Below are 15,373 nucleotides of genomic sequence, written 5' to 3' on the forward strand. Positions count from 1 at the left end.
CTGCATCCGTGCCATTTCATCACAGCCTCTCCCAGGGCTCCCCAAAGCTACACCCTTGGGCCTCTTCTCACTCTGTGTAGGATCCCCTTGGTCACTTCTCATATTTATATGATAACATATCCTAAAGCTTCTTGTCCAGGATAGTTTCTAGATCTTCTTTTACAACTGCCTCCTGGACATCACCTGAATGGTTCATATTCCCATTCATGCTCCAAGAGCCAATTAACATATCACCTCTTCCATGAAGCCTTTTCAACAACCCCAAGCAAGTCATTCATTGATTCATTTATCCATTCAGCCAACATGTCTAATGCTTATTATCTGTCTAGAACCATGCGAGATGCTGGAGATACAGGAGTTTAAAAACAAAACGAAACAGAAAGAGGAAGGTCCCTGCCCTCACTGAGCTTATGATCTTGTGACACAGACAGATAGTAAACCAACAAATAAATATGTACTTCAAATTATGATAAGCACTATAGAGATAATGAATAGCACATAGCAATAGGGAACCAAGGAATTTAGACAAGCTGGTACTCAGTCCCAGTGGCCATGCCTCTCTTAAAACAAGTTTACTCTTCTTTCAAGCCTCTGTTTAATTCATGTCTCTAAGCAATCTCTGCTAGACTGTTAATACATCAGTGCTTTGTTTTATTCATTTTTACGTATCTGTCACATACAGGAATTTAATAAGTCTGATGATTAAAGGAATGCATGAGTAATTTAATTAATGAACCAACTGTTTATAAGATTCCATTTAGTTCTAAATTTGAGAAATGCACATACAACTAGGTAAAGTGCATTCCAATTGCTGGTGTATTACCTGAAATCTCTAGTTTCATTAAACGTCAGTTTACAGAGATTAAATTCAAATGTACATTTCATCTCTCTAAAATTGACTGGACCTACCTTTAAGAGAACCAAGTGTCGGCAGTGGTGAGAGAAATAATACAATACAGGAATACTTAATTTCCTCAAAACCCAAGATTCCATTATCCCTTTTTCGATACAGCCAGGCCAAGTAATAAACAAGAGGGAGTGAATAGTTTGGGAAATCAGCCTCACACGGGGGCACAGTGGGAACTTTCCTAGCTGAGGCTGAGGCTTGTTTGAAAATACAGCACAGTTCAGAAGAAAACTTGGAAAGGGGTTATCTGAGGAATGGATGGACAGCTGCTGGCTAGTCCCAATGGAAGTATGCCTAGAAGGCTCCAGATCTGATAGTTAACAGTTCTGCTGCCAAATGTGCAGACAGGCTCCCAGAACAAAAGTCACCAATAGCAAACTCTGGGAGCTGGAGAGGAGGAAAACGGATGCTTGTCTCCCTTTGTGTCATTCTTCTGGTGTGGAAGAACAGCGATGCTGGCGGACAGTGGAGACCAATGCAGATGGGATGGGATAGGAGGGATGGGTAGGACAGCTTTGCGCTTGCGGAGGAGTTTGATAAACAGGAGTGATGAGTGTACACTAGCAGCTTTCACACACACACTCACACACACTCACTCACTCAGGCATTCCCCAAATCCAAAAAACTTCCTTTAAAACCACAGAATATATAAACAGCTGACCGTCGGAAGGCTGCCGGAAAGCTCAAGTATCTAGCAGGTGGGGACTTGTTTTCCAAGAGCTAGTTCAATAGGACAGACTGAGAATTGTGATCTCACTGGGGTGTGAACACCAGAATTCAAGGAGCAGATGGTGTGATTTAGTGGAAAGGCCATTGGACCAGGAGTCAGAGGCTTCGGATAGCATCCCAGCTTCTCTCTCGGCTACAAAATGCAAGGGAAAAAAACAAAACAAAACAAAAAAACACTTCTCCTTATCTAACTTTTTAAATTGTTGTAAGGTCCAATAAAGATAATATCTGTGAAGGCTCTTTGAAAATTCAAAAAGATACTTTTTTTTTCAACACATCCTTTGATGGCATTTTCTATGAGCCAGCCAATCGTTGATCTGCATGCTATAAAAATATTAACCCAAAATGACCCTATGATGTTGGTTAGTACAATTTTTTTATTCTAGTTTTATTGAGATATAATTAACATATAGCACTGCATAAGTTTAAGGTGTACAACATAATGACTTGACTTACATACATCATGAAACGATTACCACAGTAAGTTTAATGAATATCCATCATTTCATATAGATACAAACTTTTTATAAATAGGAAAAAAATATCTTTCCTTGTGACGAGAATTCTTAGGATTTACTCTCTTAATAATGTTCATATATAACAAACAGCAATGTTAATTATATTTATCATATTGTGCATTACATCCCTAGTACTTGTTTATGTTATAACTGGCAGTTTCTGAGGTTGGTACTATTCTTATCCCCATTTTAGACAGAGGAAACAGGCACAGAGAAAGCATGACCTTCACCCAAGGTAACACAGCTAGCAAGCAGCAGAGCAAGGATTTGGTCCCAGACACTCTGGCTCCAGAGTTTATGCTCTTAACCACTAGACTGTGTTATTGTACACAGCTTCTAAGAATATGTATTCTTTTACTCATATTAAAAAACCAACAATAATAATACCCAAGCCTGTATAGTTCTCCACATTTTACCAAAAGGCTTTTCAAGTTCATTACCTTATTTAATCCTCACAATAACCCTATGAGGTTGTTATTATTCTATTCCTTTGTATAGATGAGGAAATTGTGGCTTGGATATCTCTTGACAGTAGGACATGTGTTTCATATTATTTTTCCAGTAATGCAGAGAGCTGTGGAGTGCCCAAACCATTCATATCCACCTGTCCAACCCCTTCCATCTATGGACGTGGACTTTTAAAATAGAAGAACCCAACCAATAACAGAACACAAAGAAAATAATTTGACTGAACACCCTTCCAGTTAAAAAGTATCTTTGGAAGAATATCACAGTACATCCCAATGTGAATTATTTCATAACATCCTCTCCATTTTGACAGCTAGCGGAGAGCAGGCTCTAGCCTGCACACAGCATAATTTGAAAATTAAAAGGTCATGAGATTGGTTTCTGAGCATAAGACACGTAAGAAGGCAAGGCTGAGCTGAGATTCTGAAAATGGGGTTGGAAAACCCATGCTGTGGTTGAACTCGGGGCTTCCAGGTGCATAGAGACCCAGGGGAAAGATAGTTGCAGAGACCAAGCAACACTCCAGCCAAAGACACGCAGGGAAGGCTCTCCTGGGATGTTCTTCCCCTTTGGATTTCCAATGTCTACTTCATGGTACCGCCCATGAGGCACTAGCATGGCATGGCTTATGTCTCTGAAGAGCTGAGCCCTTATCCCTGGGAAGACGGTATCCGTCACTGCGCGTGGTACTGGGGGATACGTGCACAACAGGAATCCCTGCTACAATGTGAGGAGGGACAGGAGGAGAAGCGGGGAGGGGGGGCCAGCAGCAGGGGAGGAAACCCTCGATGGTTATGTTAAAAAGGATTTGTTCCACTGTCAAAACCAGAAAGCTCTCCCCAAGAGCCAGCTTTAAGGAAGGAAGCCTGAAATGACAGAGACCGGGGTGGGATGTATTAAGGAGGCCCTTTGGAAAAGAGGCTGCAATAAAAGAGAGAGCATCAGGCAAAAGGCAGGTGTAGCTGTAAAAATCCACCTCTGTATGATGATGGCCAGCAATGCCTGGCAGCTGAACAGAAACTGGGCTCTAGTGTTTCTGTTGGGTCCTAGTCAAAAGGGATCCCAAAGCCATGCTGACTCTCTAGGGCAAGGACGATCCTTTAAATCTCGCCCATTACTGGGTCTCCCCAGCGACTAGGAGAGGGCTCAAAGACTACCAAACTCCTGAAAACTGTATGAGCCACACTTTGTGCACTCACCTGCCCATTCCCTTTTCCGGGCCCCACCCTGTCCCCCGTGACATCAACCTCTTCTCTACCCTGGAGCTGGGGGCCCCAGGCCAAGCCGGCATCCGCTTCCACTAGGTTTAGGCTGTTGAGTACTCAAACAAAGATATATTTGGACCCTCCGACAGAGAGTGAGGGGACTGTTTATGGGCCCAGAGGGAGCTGGCCCTAATCTGCTGCACACCAAATGATGACAACAATGGTAAGAATGAAAATATGGTTTGGGGGGAGAGTCCCCAGGAGCCCAACATTTTGGTATTTAAAGCAACTTTAATGAGCTTAAGAGGCTAATCTGGAGTTCAGGAGGGGGTGTTTTGTTTTGTTTTGTTTTGAAAAATCCTTTTAAAAGTTCCTGAGGCTTGACAGGGAGCAGGCAAGAGAATTGTGAGTCAAGGAGTGGCTACCGTGTAACTGAAGGGGTCAGATGGAACTAGGAGAGGAGGCTGCTCCAAAGATCCCTTCTCACTGCAGCAGCAGACCCTGGTGCTCAAGAGATAAGGGATAGTTCTTTCCAGCGTGGAGAAGTGTGACACTCAAAGAAGCAGCAAAAAAAAGTTGAGAGTGAGTACACTCTATCAGAGTGCTAGCCAGGCTTCTCACCAAATGACTCCTCGTCCTGGTTTACCGGTGACAACATCAGACTCAGGCACTTCTCCGACCCACTGAAAACCATAACCCAGCATCCATGAAGGTGCCAGGCACACTCAGAAAGATGTTCAGGGGCCCCAGTTGGTCACCCAAAGACTGTGGTCATGGGATCATGCAAACCTGAGCGTAACGCCCCTCACCAGGTATTGTAGCTGAGCCCTGCTCCACAACTGGGTAGACCATTATGCTGTGTATCTAAAAGATGAATTTGTTTCCTCCAAGTGAGAAAAATTAAAAGAGGACTAACAGTCCATAAACTTGGCATGGGGGAGAAATGAGGCAGTTGATGAGATGGTGTTAAGTAATAGCATGTGCTTGCAAGAGTCAAGTTAGTAGAATTCCACAGGACATAGGGGAGCGAGGCGGAGGCAGCAGAATGGGATGGGGCTAGATGTGAAGTCAGATACGGCATGTGGCCCATTCCTAGCACTGCTGGATGTCAAAGATCTTTTTTAATATGGAGAGTTTAACTGGCCCATGAGACAAGGTAGTCCAATCCACAGTGGCCAGATACCTACCAGGGTTTGTCCATTATAGGGTAATGATGATAAAATACAAATCTATCAGGGTAGAAAGCCACTGGAGGCCTAGAGAGTCAGAAAAGCCAGACATATTTACTGTTATCCAAAAATAGGATCCTCCAACTGGAATCTTGAAAGGCTAGAAGAGACCAAACTCTTTCATGCGACTTCAGTTAAGGATTAAGAGAAGCACAGTCCATTTTGTATTTTTAGTTGTTATGACATTACGGTGCAATAATGGGGGATCTGGCAAGGGTTCCATTAAATTCTAGCGAACCCGAGCATGGCAGCCAGGTGACAAGCTCTACAGATGATCTGGTCGCCTTCGTTCGCAACTGAAAAGTACAGCACGGAAGTAGGTTTTTAAAATCCTCTTTTAACTGCCCAGATGGGGCTATTTGCAATGGGACCAAGTCTACCAGAAATTGGTAGGAAACCAGTGTTGGGCTACAGTTTTATTCCTCTGATAATGTCTTCACTAATACTTCACTGTTTCTGCTGCATTCCAATTGCATCTGCTGTCTAATGCCAAAAGAAACTTAATCCCTATCCTAAGTCTCATTTTATTTATTTTCAGTAGTGTGAAAACAAACATGCAGCAAGATTATAGTGTTTACACCTCCTTTTTAGCTGATATAGCTCTAATCCTCCTGCTAATTAATGCCAGGGCCACAGCAATTTTATTAATTTCATCTTGGTTAAAAATATAGAGACAGATAATTGTGCTTGACTAAAATAACAATTTGACATTTGGAAGGTGTTTGCTTCATTTCAGCAAGACAGTTGGCTGGGTTTCATTTAATATACGACAAAGAGACACAAAGCTGCCGCTGACATTGGTCAATGATAACATAACTAATTCTAATTGTGATAAATTGACTAAACTGTCCCACATCGCACTAGTCAAGGAGACGAAGGAGAAAATGTAAATCGTGAGGCGTACCAAGTTTTTCTGTGGGTTCCAGAAAACAGGCACAAAGGAGAAAAGGGCCTCTTTTCTCCGGAACCTTTTCCACATTTTGTTCCTAAAATTACCAACTTCCCCAAACTGAATCTGAAAAGGCTGCTGGCAACGCTGATCTACACATTGCTAAGAAACTTTCAGAAAAACATACAGGGCATTCATTCCTAGGGGGAAGCCTCAGGCATGCTGGAAACTGGACAGGGCTCTCCCACATAGGACCCTTTCTGCTTCTGTGCAGGGTGGGTTGAGGGGTGGCACTGCCCACCCCATACAGCCCCCAATCCTCCATACCCCACCCTGCAAGTGGCTTACCAAGAACTCCCATCTGAAGATATGGGCATTTAAACTTCCATGTTAGAAAGGTATAAAAAAAAATGGCAAAGCATTAAAGTAAAGCTAAGATTTCATAGTTAAGGTGGAAATTACTTTTAAACCTTTCTATGGTGGATGTGATTGCACTTTTTCCCCCATAGTTCATTTCCCAGTATTGTACAACTATATTTAACAATCAAATTAACGTGATTCAATATGGTTTACTTCGATCTTGATATAAAGCAACAATGACATTTTGTATATCAATTTAAGAAGCTTTAATAAATTCCCGGCAATATAATGAGTATTTTAAATCCTTGTCTATTTTCTCACTTCTGAACAGTAGGACCCAAATAATTTCTTTGACCATAAAAATTAATTAGCTGAGAATTTAATGAATGGAATTGTTCTCATTAGAGAAACAGTACCTACTCATTAATTCCAAAAAACCTTCCCAGAATTAAAAAACAACAATAAAGAGGGCTCTCTAAAATTAGTAACAGTATTTTAGGTCACACAAAAGTTATAAATAAGAAAAATGAAACTAAAAAGCAAGACAAACAATGAACTATCAGAAAAGCTCTTGTCACTGAAATCTGAACAGCAAAAGCAACTCCTTAGCCAGGTGGATGACAAAATCCCAGAACTCTACAATATGTAAAACTGGATTGGATAAGTAACTTTTTTAATGTGCTCCATTTACGTTAAGGATCAAAAGAATCCCACAAGTCTACTCTGAAAGGCAATGTTCATATCTAATCCCCAGAATACTATTAATATCTACTCCTGCTCTCTAATTTTATTTCAACATTTTAAGTCTGAGATTCAGAAAGTCCTACCTACGGACCAATACATATAAAAAGAGAAAACACCTCTGAACAAGGAGTGTTTCCAATCACCCTCTAAATAAAAAAAGAGATAAGTCAGCCTGCACAAACCCAGCCACAGCCCATGGACGGTGCTTATCCCAAGCTAAGCCCCCCTGCAATTTAATGCAGACATCAATTTATTACCTAGCTGTGTTTGATTTTTATATTCCTAAATTTTATTATGCCAGGAGTGAGGCCAACAAAAGATAGAGTAAAAATCTAACAACTGCCTCTGTAATTTCATCTGTGGGCTTCTTTTATGAGGAACTGATGCCCAATTTTGATCTCCTAGTAATGTCACAGTAATAAAACCAAACTAACCCTCCTCCCTACACATACAGCCTACACTACCTTGATAAAATGCAGTATTAGTTCATTACTGATCCTAAAAGAAATCATGACCTCGGCCATTTTCTCCTCGGGGCTGCCAATCAGCAGGTCGAAAGAAAAGTACAGAGAAAGCTCTAAGTGAGGGATATGTACTTTGCTTCACTGGAGTCCCTTTCTCCAGAAAAACTGGTCTGCTACAAAAGAAAGGGGAGAAAACATGGACTGGCCCTCTGAGAGAAGGTTTCCCAAGGCCTGCACTTTGCTGACATGTGGGGAGTTATGATGTTATAAGAGCAGCCCTGATGACAGCAGTACTATCCCACACTGCTCCTAGGATGTCCAGAACAATCTAAGAGGTAATGATAAACTTCATATGTGAGGCGAGAGGGCCCCGCCTGACACACAGAGCCGCCAGGCACATGAAAGAAACAATATAAACTTGATTTAAATGTGGGATCCCTTCCAGAAGGCTTAATTATCTATTGTATTACCACATTCCTGTTATTCAGCAGCCTCTTCTTTCTCCAACGTATAAGTCCAACTACAGTATTTGTTTGGAACAAATTCAGGGAAAACTCCAAACTAACCAGATCCTAGAGGACTCAGTTAAATAGGGAACAAGAGTTATGTAAGTAGAAGTTCCCCAGGCTGGAAAATACTTTGGTTGTCTGCTAACTTTCGGGAACACTGAAGACAGCTGAGTCCAACGTTTAAACACCCACACCTATAGCATCCTGATGTTTTACATGACATGATGCCCCTTCATCAATTCTGTGCATGTACCATCCCACCGAACTAGTTATTTTTCTTTGACGGCACGTCATGAACCATAAAGGTCACCTCCAGTTCTCAATTTCTGGACATTCATAAATCAGTTTTCTGTACTCCAGCCTTAAATGCTTATTTGTTTTGGATGCTGAGGAGATAAATTATTCCTAAGAGTGTCACAGTGTATGAGACAAATATTTAACAAAATACCCTGAAGTCTTCAAATGAATGGCTGTACGTCTAAGACGCCACTGTCAATTCAATTCTTTAAAATTAGACAAATACGGTGTTTGACATCAAGAAGGTGTAACAGCTAGTTGACAGAGTAGAATTTTCACTTTTTAACTGGCTGCCTGACACCATGAATAGGCAGCTAATAATTCAAATGCAACAGTGCTCAATGGCCAGAAATGCACATACAAATGGCTAACATAAACAGGATAAGCCCACTTTGTTAATATTATGTTTATGAACTTCACTGAAGACTGTACATTAGCTACATGTTCTTTTATTTTGATGTGTAAAAATAGCATTTGAACTCCATGAATTTTGGAGACAAGGGCACTGCCTGAATATTCATTTTCGATGAACTGTTCCATAATTTACCACCACCATTGTCCTATCATTTTAACTTCCATCTTAATTTCCTTTCCACTTGCCTTGGCTGGGCCTCAAATTTTTTAAAAGATCCAAAGAAAAAAAGCAAAAATTATTTTTACAAATGTATTTGTTAAAGAGGAAGTGTGCTCTCTGTGACTGTTTCATGACTATTATCTAAAATTGAATTGCATCCTCCTGGAGGATAAATTTCTGGTCATTCCAGACAGCTTCTATTCAATACTTAGTCCTGCAGTCTCAGTAGAGGTTTTCAAGAAATACCCAATAGTTAGGATAATATAGATGGAAAAAGTGCTAGGCTATAATATAAGCCTCCTGAAGGCAGGCTCCGAGACTTTTTCTCAGTGTCCTCCTATCCCCTAGCCTAGTGCCTTGCCTGTAGAAGCTCAAAGAGCTTGTTGAATAAAGGAATTTGTCTTGAGCCTAATTTTAAAACAAACAAACAAACAAACAAACCACGCTTTCTTCTCTTATAGCAACTACCACGCAGATGAATGCCATTAAGATTATTAAATATATTACAGCCCTGCTTGGTTAAAGAAGAACGGGATTGGGATGGGGAACAGAGGAGAGAAAAACGGAATAAAATTAATCAGAAAAAACAGTGGAGGCTCTGGGCACAGACAAGGGCTGACAGTGAACTAAAGAGACAAGCAACTCCATTTTGGCCATCTGTGTTTCCAAAATATATGTTAAAATCAAAATTAAAAACCCTCACTGTAGCATCAACACCTCTCCAAACAATGTAGCTCACACTACTCTGTAAAATCTGCTTGGTTCTGGCCAACAGCTGGCAAGTTGATCCCTGCAATTTTCCCTTTGCAGAAATAGCTTTGTGCGGGGAGAACTGACCCTAGTGGGCTAATAAGCCCAAACCGCTCCAAACCTGGGAGGCTGAAATGGAGGGGACATTGTTGTGTTAAGTACTTTACAACAACTGTTTCTTCTCCTCCTGACACAGCCTGACTTCCTTAAAGAAGATTTGACTGGCCAGACAGCTGTGTTGACCCTTAAGCCTTCTTTGATTCGTGATTTTTTTTTTCACAAACAATAGAAATTCACCACCCAAATCCTTTCCTAAGCTCCCATACTTTTGAATTTGCTAGTGTTGTGCCTGAAAGATGTGGACATTTCAGTAATCTATAAGCACAAAGATAAAGATTGGGACTACACAATCCCAAAACCTTCAGACGAAAAGCAACAGGGGAAAAGAAGAAAAAAAGAGCAATCAACCAGAAGCTTTATCCAAAGGTGGTACTTGAAGTTGTGTGCACAAAATCTGCTTAATTACCTAAAAACAGCACTTTTCGCTCAGACACAAGAGCACTAAACAATCAAGAACAGATACAACCACATCTTCTTTTTTAAAAAATTGAAACCGTAATCACCACTTTGGGTAATGGTGATGCATTTTCACTTCTTTATATATTTCTGTATTGCCCAATTCATCCAAAATCAAACACTTATTTTTTTGTGTGCTGAAAGATGTAAAATTATCTTTTCAAAACAAAACAAAATGCCCAGTACTCTATCCACATGGGGGTAAAATTCAAGCTTGCTATAGCAAAGGAGCCTGAGCAGCAGAAAGAATTTTTTTGTGTGTGTGGTCACTGGATCTGATTGCTTTGTCAGTCTGTAGTAAACCTCAGAGCCCAGGCAAATCAGACAAGAAGATATTTCTGTTCTCTCTCAGAGCTTTTTGTTATATTGAGACTTCTCCTGGACACCTCCTTTCATGGTGTGTTTTTAATAACATGATAGGAACTGCTTTTCAGGAACACTAACCCTCCCTTGATTATCCTCATATAGTGCTGTCCCTTTCATTCACCAGTGACAAATGCAGAATTCTCCTGCCCATGCCCCGAGGGCACTCCGTCACTTATCCAGTCCTCGGGTACAAAAACAGAGGCCTCCGTTTCAGCCACTTTTCTTTGCTTCAATACCCCGCACAGCTCGGTGAAGTCAGTGTCCCTGTTACTGAGCTACTTTGACCAGGAAAGGCAGCCCCTCCCACCCCCCCACCCCCACCAGCCTACCCCCTCTTAGCTCTACTAAGCAACTCCGGGCCTGCCTGGCCAGAACCAGGAAATCCTTCAAACTCCCACTCCCCAGCCTCATCCAGTCTTTAGATCTCACTATGGAGATCTAGAATCGAAATAGTCCACTTTCTTAAATACCTGTCTCCCAGTTCTCCTCAAAACATACCAGAACGTTCGCGTCGACGGGAGGGAACTGAACCTGCGGCGTGGCAGAAACGCATACCCAGATGGGAATTAGGGAGGAGGCGGAGGATGGAGGACCTGGCCTAACTGCTCTTATGGCCCGAGGGTTTTGCAGACAACGGGGAAGGGGCTGGGGAGAATACACTGAGAGAAAAAGCAAAAGGGGTGGGCGCTGCCGCGGAGATCAGAGGGGCAGCAGCGGTGTTTCTGAGCCCAATCTGTTGGGGACCCCAGTGGACAAAGCCAAGCGAGGTAGGAGCACAGGGGACCCAAGCTATGGAATCAGGACCACCTCAGCTCTGCGCATAAGCGCGTGGGTGGCGCAGACAGGTGGGTAAGGTAGAGGGGGAGCCGGCGAGCAGAGGTGAGCCACTGGCCGCCCCCAAGGGCACCCCCGTGAAGCAGGGAGGGGAGAAACAACGTTGATGGGGTGGGAGTACCCACAAAGGAGTGTCCTCGGGGAATGGCCAGGTCGGGAAAACTGGGCGAGCAGACCACAGCGGGAGCCATCCCTTGCGCTCCTGCGGGGCCTGGGCCGTTGTTGCGTGCACCCGCGCAGTCCTCTGCCGCCCTGGGGAGCGTAGAGGATGCGGGTGAATGGGCACCTGCTTATCTGGGCACTCGGGTGCCTCTTGCTCCTTCCAGAAGCATATGAGGGGGTGAAGAAGGACAAAGTCTCCCTCGCCCGCTGATCCAGTGTGTGGGACGCGCTCCGAGGCGCGGGCACTTACTTCTCGTAGTCATACTTGCAGTAGAGCTTCTTGTCCCGGTAGAAGCAGGTGGTCTCCAGGGGCTCTTTGCAGGAGGTACACTGCACGCACTGCTCATGCCAGAAGCTGTCGTTGAGCCGCAGCAGAAACCTGTCCGAGATGACCCGTTGACAGCCCTCGCAGACAGACTTGGGGCTCACCGCTCTGCCTACAGCAGCAACAGACGTCCGCCTGTGAGCCGAGCCGGCCCAGCATCCCGTCCAAACCCGGCCCGGACCAGCTATGGATCACTCCACACCCACGGATTTACCCCCGCGTCCTCCCACCCTGGGAAGCCCCCTGCAAAACATCCAAGCTGAGTTTTGGAGAGCAGAGCAAAATCAAACCAAATGGCATTTCTAATAAACAGGGACTATGTGGGAAGGTTTCAGTTCTACCAGGGGAGGGGGTAGAAATCAATAAGTGGCCTTTAATGATCAAACCTACCCTGGTATGCGTGCAAACGTGCGCACATCCTGTAAAATCGGCCTGCAAATAAATTTGTGCTCCCAGGTTTATCACGTAATCACTAAATCACTCACTATTCTTGTCTCTATTGTCTATTATTAAAACTGTGAGTGTGCAAAAAGAATTTTCTACTTTGTTGTTTGGTTTTGTCTTTTGCTAAAACGCAATTCTGTTCTATTTTTTGAAGGAAAACTTTACATTTTCTTTGCTTCCTAAAAAGTCCCGTGCGTGCAGAAAAATACTGTTCTCGCTCTAGGCAAACTAAGTATTGTTCAAACCAATGAACCCCAAACTGCTGGCTGGAGCGCAAATTACAGATGGTTTTTTTTCATAATTAAGAAGCATCAAAATGGAGGGAAGAAAAAAAAGAAAAAAAAGGAAGAAGCAGGACTCGGAGACGCCGCGGAGTGTCCGGCCAGGATTCCAGGAATCAGGCGAGCTCAGCAGCCACGCGTGAGGGCGAAACCGCACCCAAAGCGACTCAGCGCGAAAGGGACTCCTCTCTGTCCCAACCCTTGCACTTGTGTCACTTTTGTCCCATTAGTTTGAGTGTGCGGGGGCTTTTTTTTTTTTTTTTTTTTGAGGGTGGTGGGATGCTCAGCCACCTTTGTCGCTATGTCGGCACGTTTCACAGCTATTTAAAGAAGGCCTATTCCCCCGGGTAACAATACCTTTGCGCGTGGTGTCCCAAAGGGCCTGACCCTTCCCAGTTTCCCTGCTACTCGGTCGCCTTCCCCTCAGGAGACGCAGCCACCGGCTCAGGAGCGGGGCCGGTCACCTTGGCGCTCAGGCAGGGAGGACTAGAAGTAGCGAGATCTTTAAAATATTCCCTATTCTTTCTGCCCGGTCTCGGCGTGTAGGGCCACGACCCGGGCGCAGAGAGCGGACATGGGCCGGGCAGGGAGTACCGGGCGAGCCGCGACGCCCGCTGAACGCCAGAAGTTCGAGCGCGCCCTGCGCCAGGTCTGGGCCAGCTCGGACGCCCTGGATCTTCCGAGGCTGTATTGGGTCGGTAAGTTTCCGAAAGGGCGGTTGAAAAAGGGGAAAGCGGTGCACGCGATTTCGTTTCATCTGGGGAGCTGGGGAGGATTCCTCCCTCAGTCTGGTTTCTCTAGCCGAGCAGCCTCATCCTCCGCCTCCACCCCGCTCTAGCGGTTCCGAGTTAGGGAAAGAGGCAAGAGGTTTAACTGACAAAACGAAAACCCCTCCCGCTAAAAAAAAATTAAAACACCCATTCACCAAACTTGAAAAGCATCGAGGTCGGGGTGCGGGGTGGAGGGTGGGAATCCCTGGCCTCAGCTCGGTTAGACGCGCGTGTGAGTCGAGGCCCTGGGCTCGCCGCTCCTCCGTGGTCACTGCGAAGAGATTGGGGAGACCCGGGAGGGAGGGCGACACGCCGGACCCGAGATCCGGCTCCAGTTAATTAAAGCCGAGGCAAGGGCCCTGCCGCGCGGGCTAATCCCCGCGCTGCTCTGCCCACCGGCCCGGAAAAGCCTCTCCGCGGTGCTTGAGGCTGAGACTGGGGCTGGAGTTGGTGGAGGCGAGAAGCCGCCTCGAACTTGGGTGCTCCGTGACTGGGGTTTGTGTGCTGGTCCCTAAGCCTCGGAGAAGACGGCGGCATTTATGAGACGTCGATCAGCTCTGTGATTAAAAACCCAGTCCTGGGTATTTTTAATCATTTGCCACTCAAACGCTTGCAAGCAATCTCGCCCGCCCCTCGCGGCTCTGGGGAGTTCGGTGCCCGATGCGTGAGGCCTGGGGTGGCTTGTCGGTTAAGGGTAGGAAGGACCCACAGAAACTGACGGCTAGACAGGGAGTGGGCTCAACTGAGTGCATGAAGCGGGCCGCTAGCTCCCCTATTGCCGACCGGGTCCAAGCAAGCTGGGCTCCAGAGCTGGGGCCTGGCGGAAAGACGGTGCGCCCAGGCGCATGGCCTGAATACTCACCCAGCAGCGAGGAGAAGGAGGCCGACGTCTCAATGGCGCTTTGGAAGTTCTCCTCCATCTTCAGGCCGTCCAGCATGTTCGGGCCGGGCCGGGAGGACCTGTAGAGGAGAGGAGACGACGCTTTAGGCGTCTGTGCTCTCTGGGACGCGGCGCCCGTAGCCGCTGCACTCTTGGGAAAAGACGGAGGGAGTGTCCAGGGTGACCAGAATGAGCTGGGAGGGTAGAGTCCAGCCAAGAGAAATGTGGGGTGGGAGGAGAGAAACGAGTCACAGCGAACTGCTCTGACTGATCTGATTTCACTCGAAGTCAACGCGTTAAGTACTTAGGCCTCCGCCCCCCAACTGCGTTTCTCCTTCCCCTGCCCCCCAACCCCCTCCACCCGGTCCCCAGCCCAGGTTTCCCATCCCGAGTCCGACTCCGCCCCAACCTATACTAGTGGGGGCCCTAGGGACGCCTCTGCGGGAACCCAACTACTGGGGTAAGATGGAGATTAAAAAGAGTGGGTGTTTTCCCTCGCGGGGCCCGGCCCAGGCACGCGGAACTACGAGGTCTATAGCCCGCGCCCAGACCGGCCGCGTTGCGTCCCTCACCTGCCCCGACCGAGGAGGGGCAGAGTAAGCGACCCGGAGAGCGTCCCGCCAGCTCCCGGACTCAGGGCACTGGGATCTGCTGGGGGCGCGCAGGAGCGGGCGTGCTGGGCGCGCGGGGAGGTCCTCCCGCCGGTCGGCCGGTGCCGGGAATGTCTGCAGGAGCAAAGAAGTCGCCTCGGGGAGGAGCCGCGGCTGGCCCTGCTCACTCTTGGATGCATTTCAAATCAACTTTCAGAAACACGCCCGCCCGAGCTGGAGCCTAGGAACAGGCAGTCTTCCTTACCTGATGGGTGAGCTCGCTCCCGGTGGCAGGAGCCGAATGAAGTTGCCGAGCGCCGCGGGAAGCTTCGGCCGGGGGAGGCGTAGGCCCTCGAGGCTGCAGCCAGAGCGGCCGCCCCCGGCTCCGGCGCGCCCGGGAGGGAGCCGGAGCGAGCGCCGGCCCCTGGCTCCGCTCCTCGGCGCGCCCGGGCCGGGCCGGGACGTGGCCGCGGGCGGCCGGCCTTCTCGGGACGTCCTGCCC

At 46.5% G+C, this 15,373-nt stretch overlaps 1 protein-coding gene across 1 annotated transcript in view; it reads right to left on the reverse strand.

Annotated features, from left to right (window-relative positions):
• Positions 1-14,339, reverse strand: part of LMX1A (LIM homeobox transcription factor 1 alpha) — a gene marked incomplete at both ends in the record, with an annotated part of 149,734 nt that extends 135,395 nt beyond the window's left edge. Inside the window, 2 exons of the mRNA XM_079697864.1 lie at positions 11,832-12,014; positions 14,260-14,339. Coding sequence (XP_079553990.1) covers positions 11,832-12,014; positions 14,260-14,339 — 263 coding nt within the window. The remainder of the gene's footprint in view (positions 1-11,831; positions 12,015-14,259) is intronic.
• Positions 14,340-15,373: the final 1,034 nt, after the last annotated feature.

Source organism: Hyperoodon ampullatus (assembly GCF_949752795.1).
Source record: "Hyperoodon ampullatus genome assembly, chromosome: 2".
NCBI lineage: Eukaryota > Metazoa > Chordata > Mammalia > Artiodactyla > Ziphiidae > Hyperoodon > Hyperoodon ampullatus.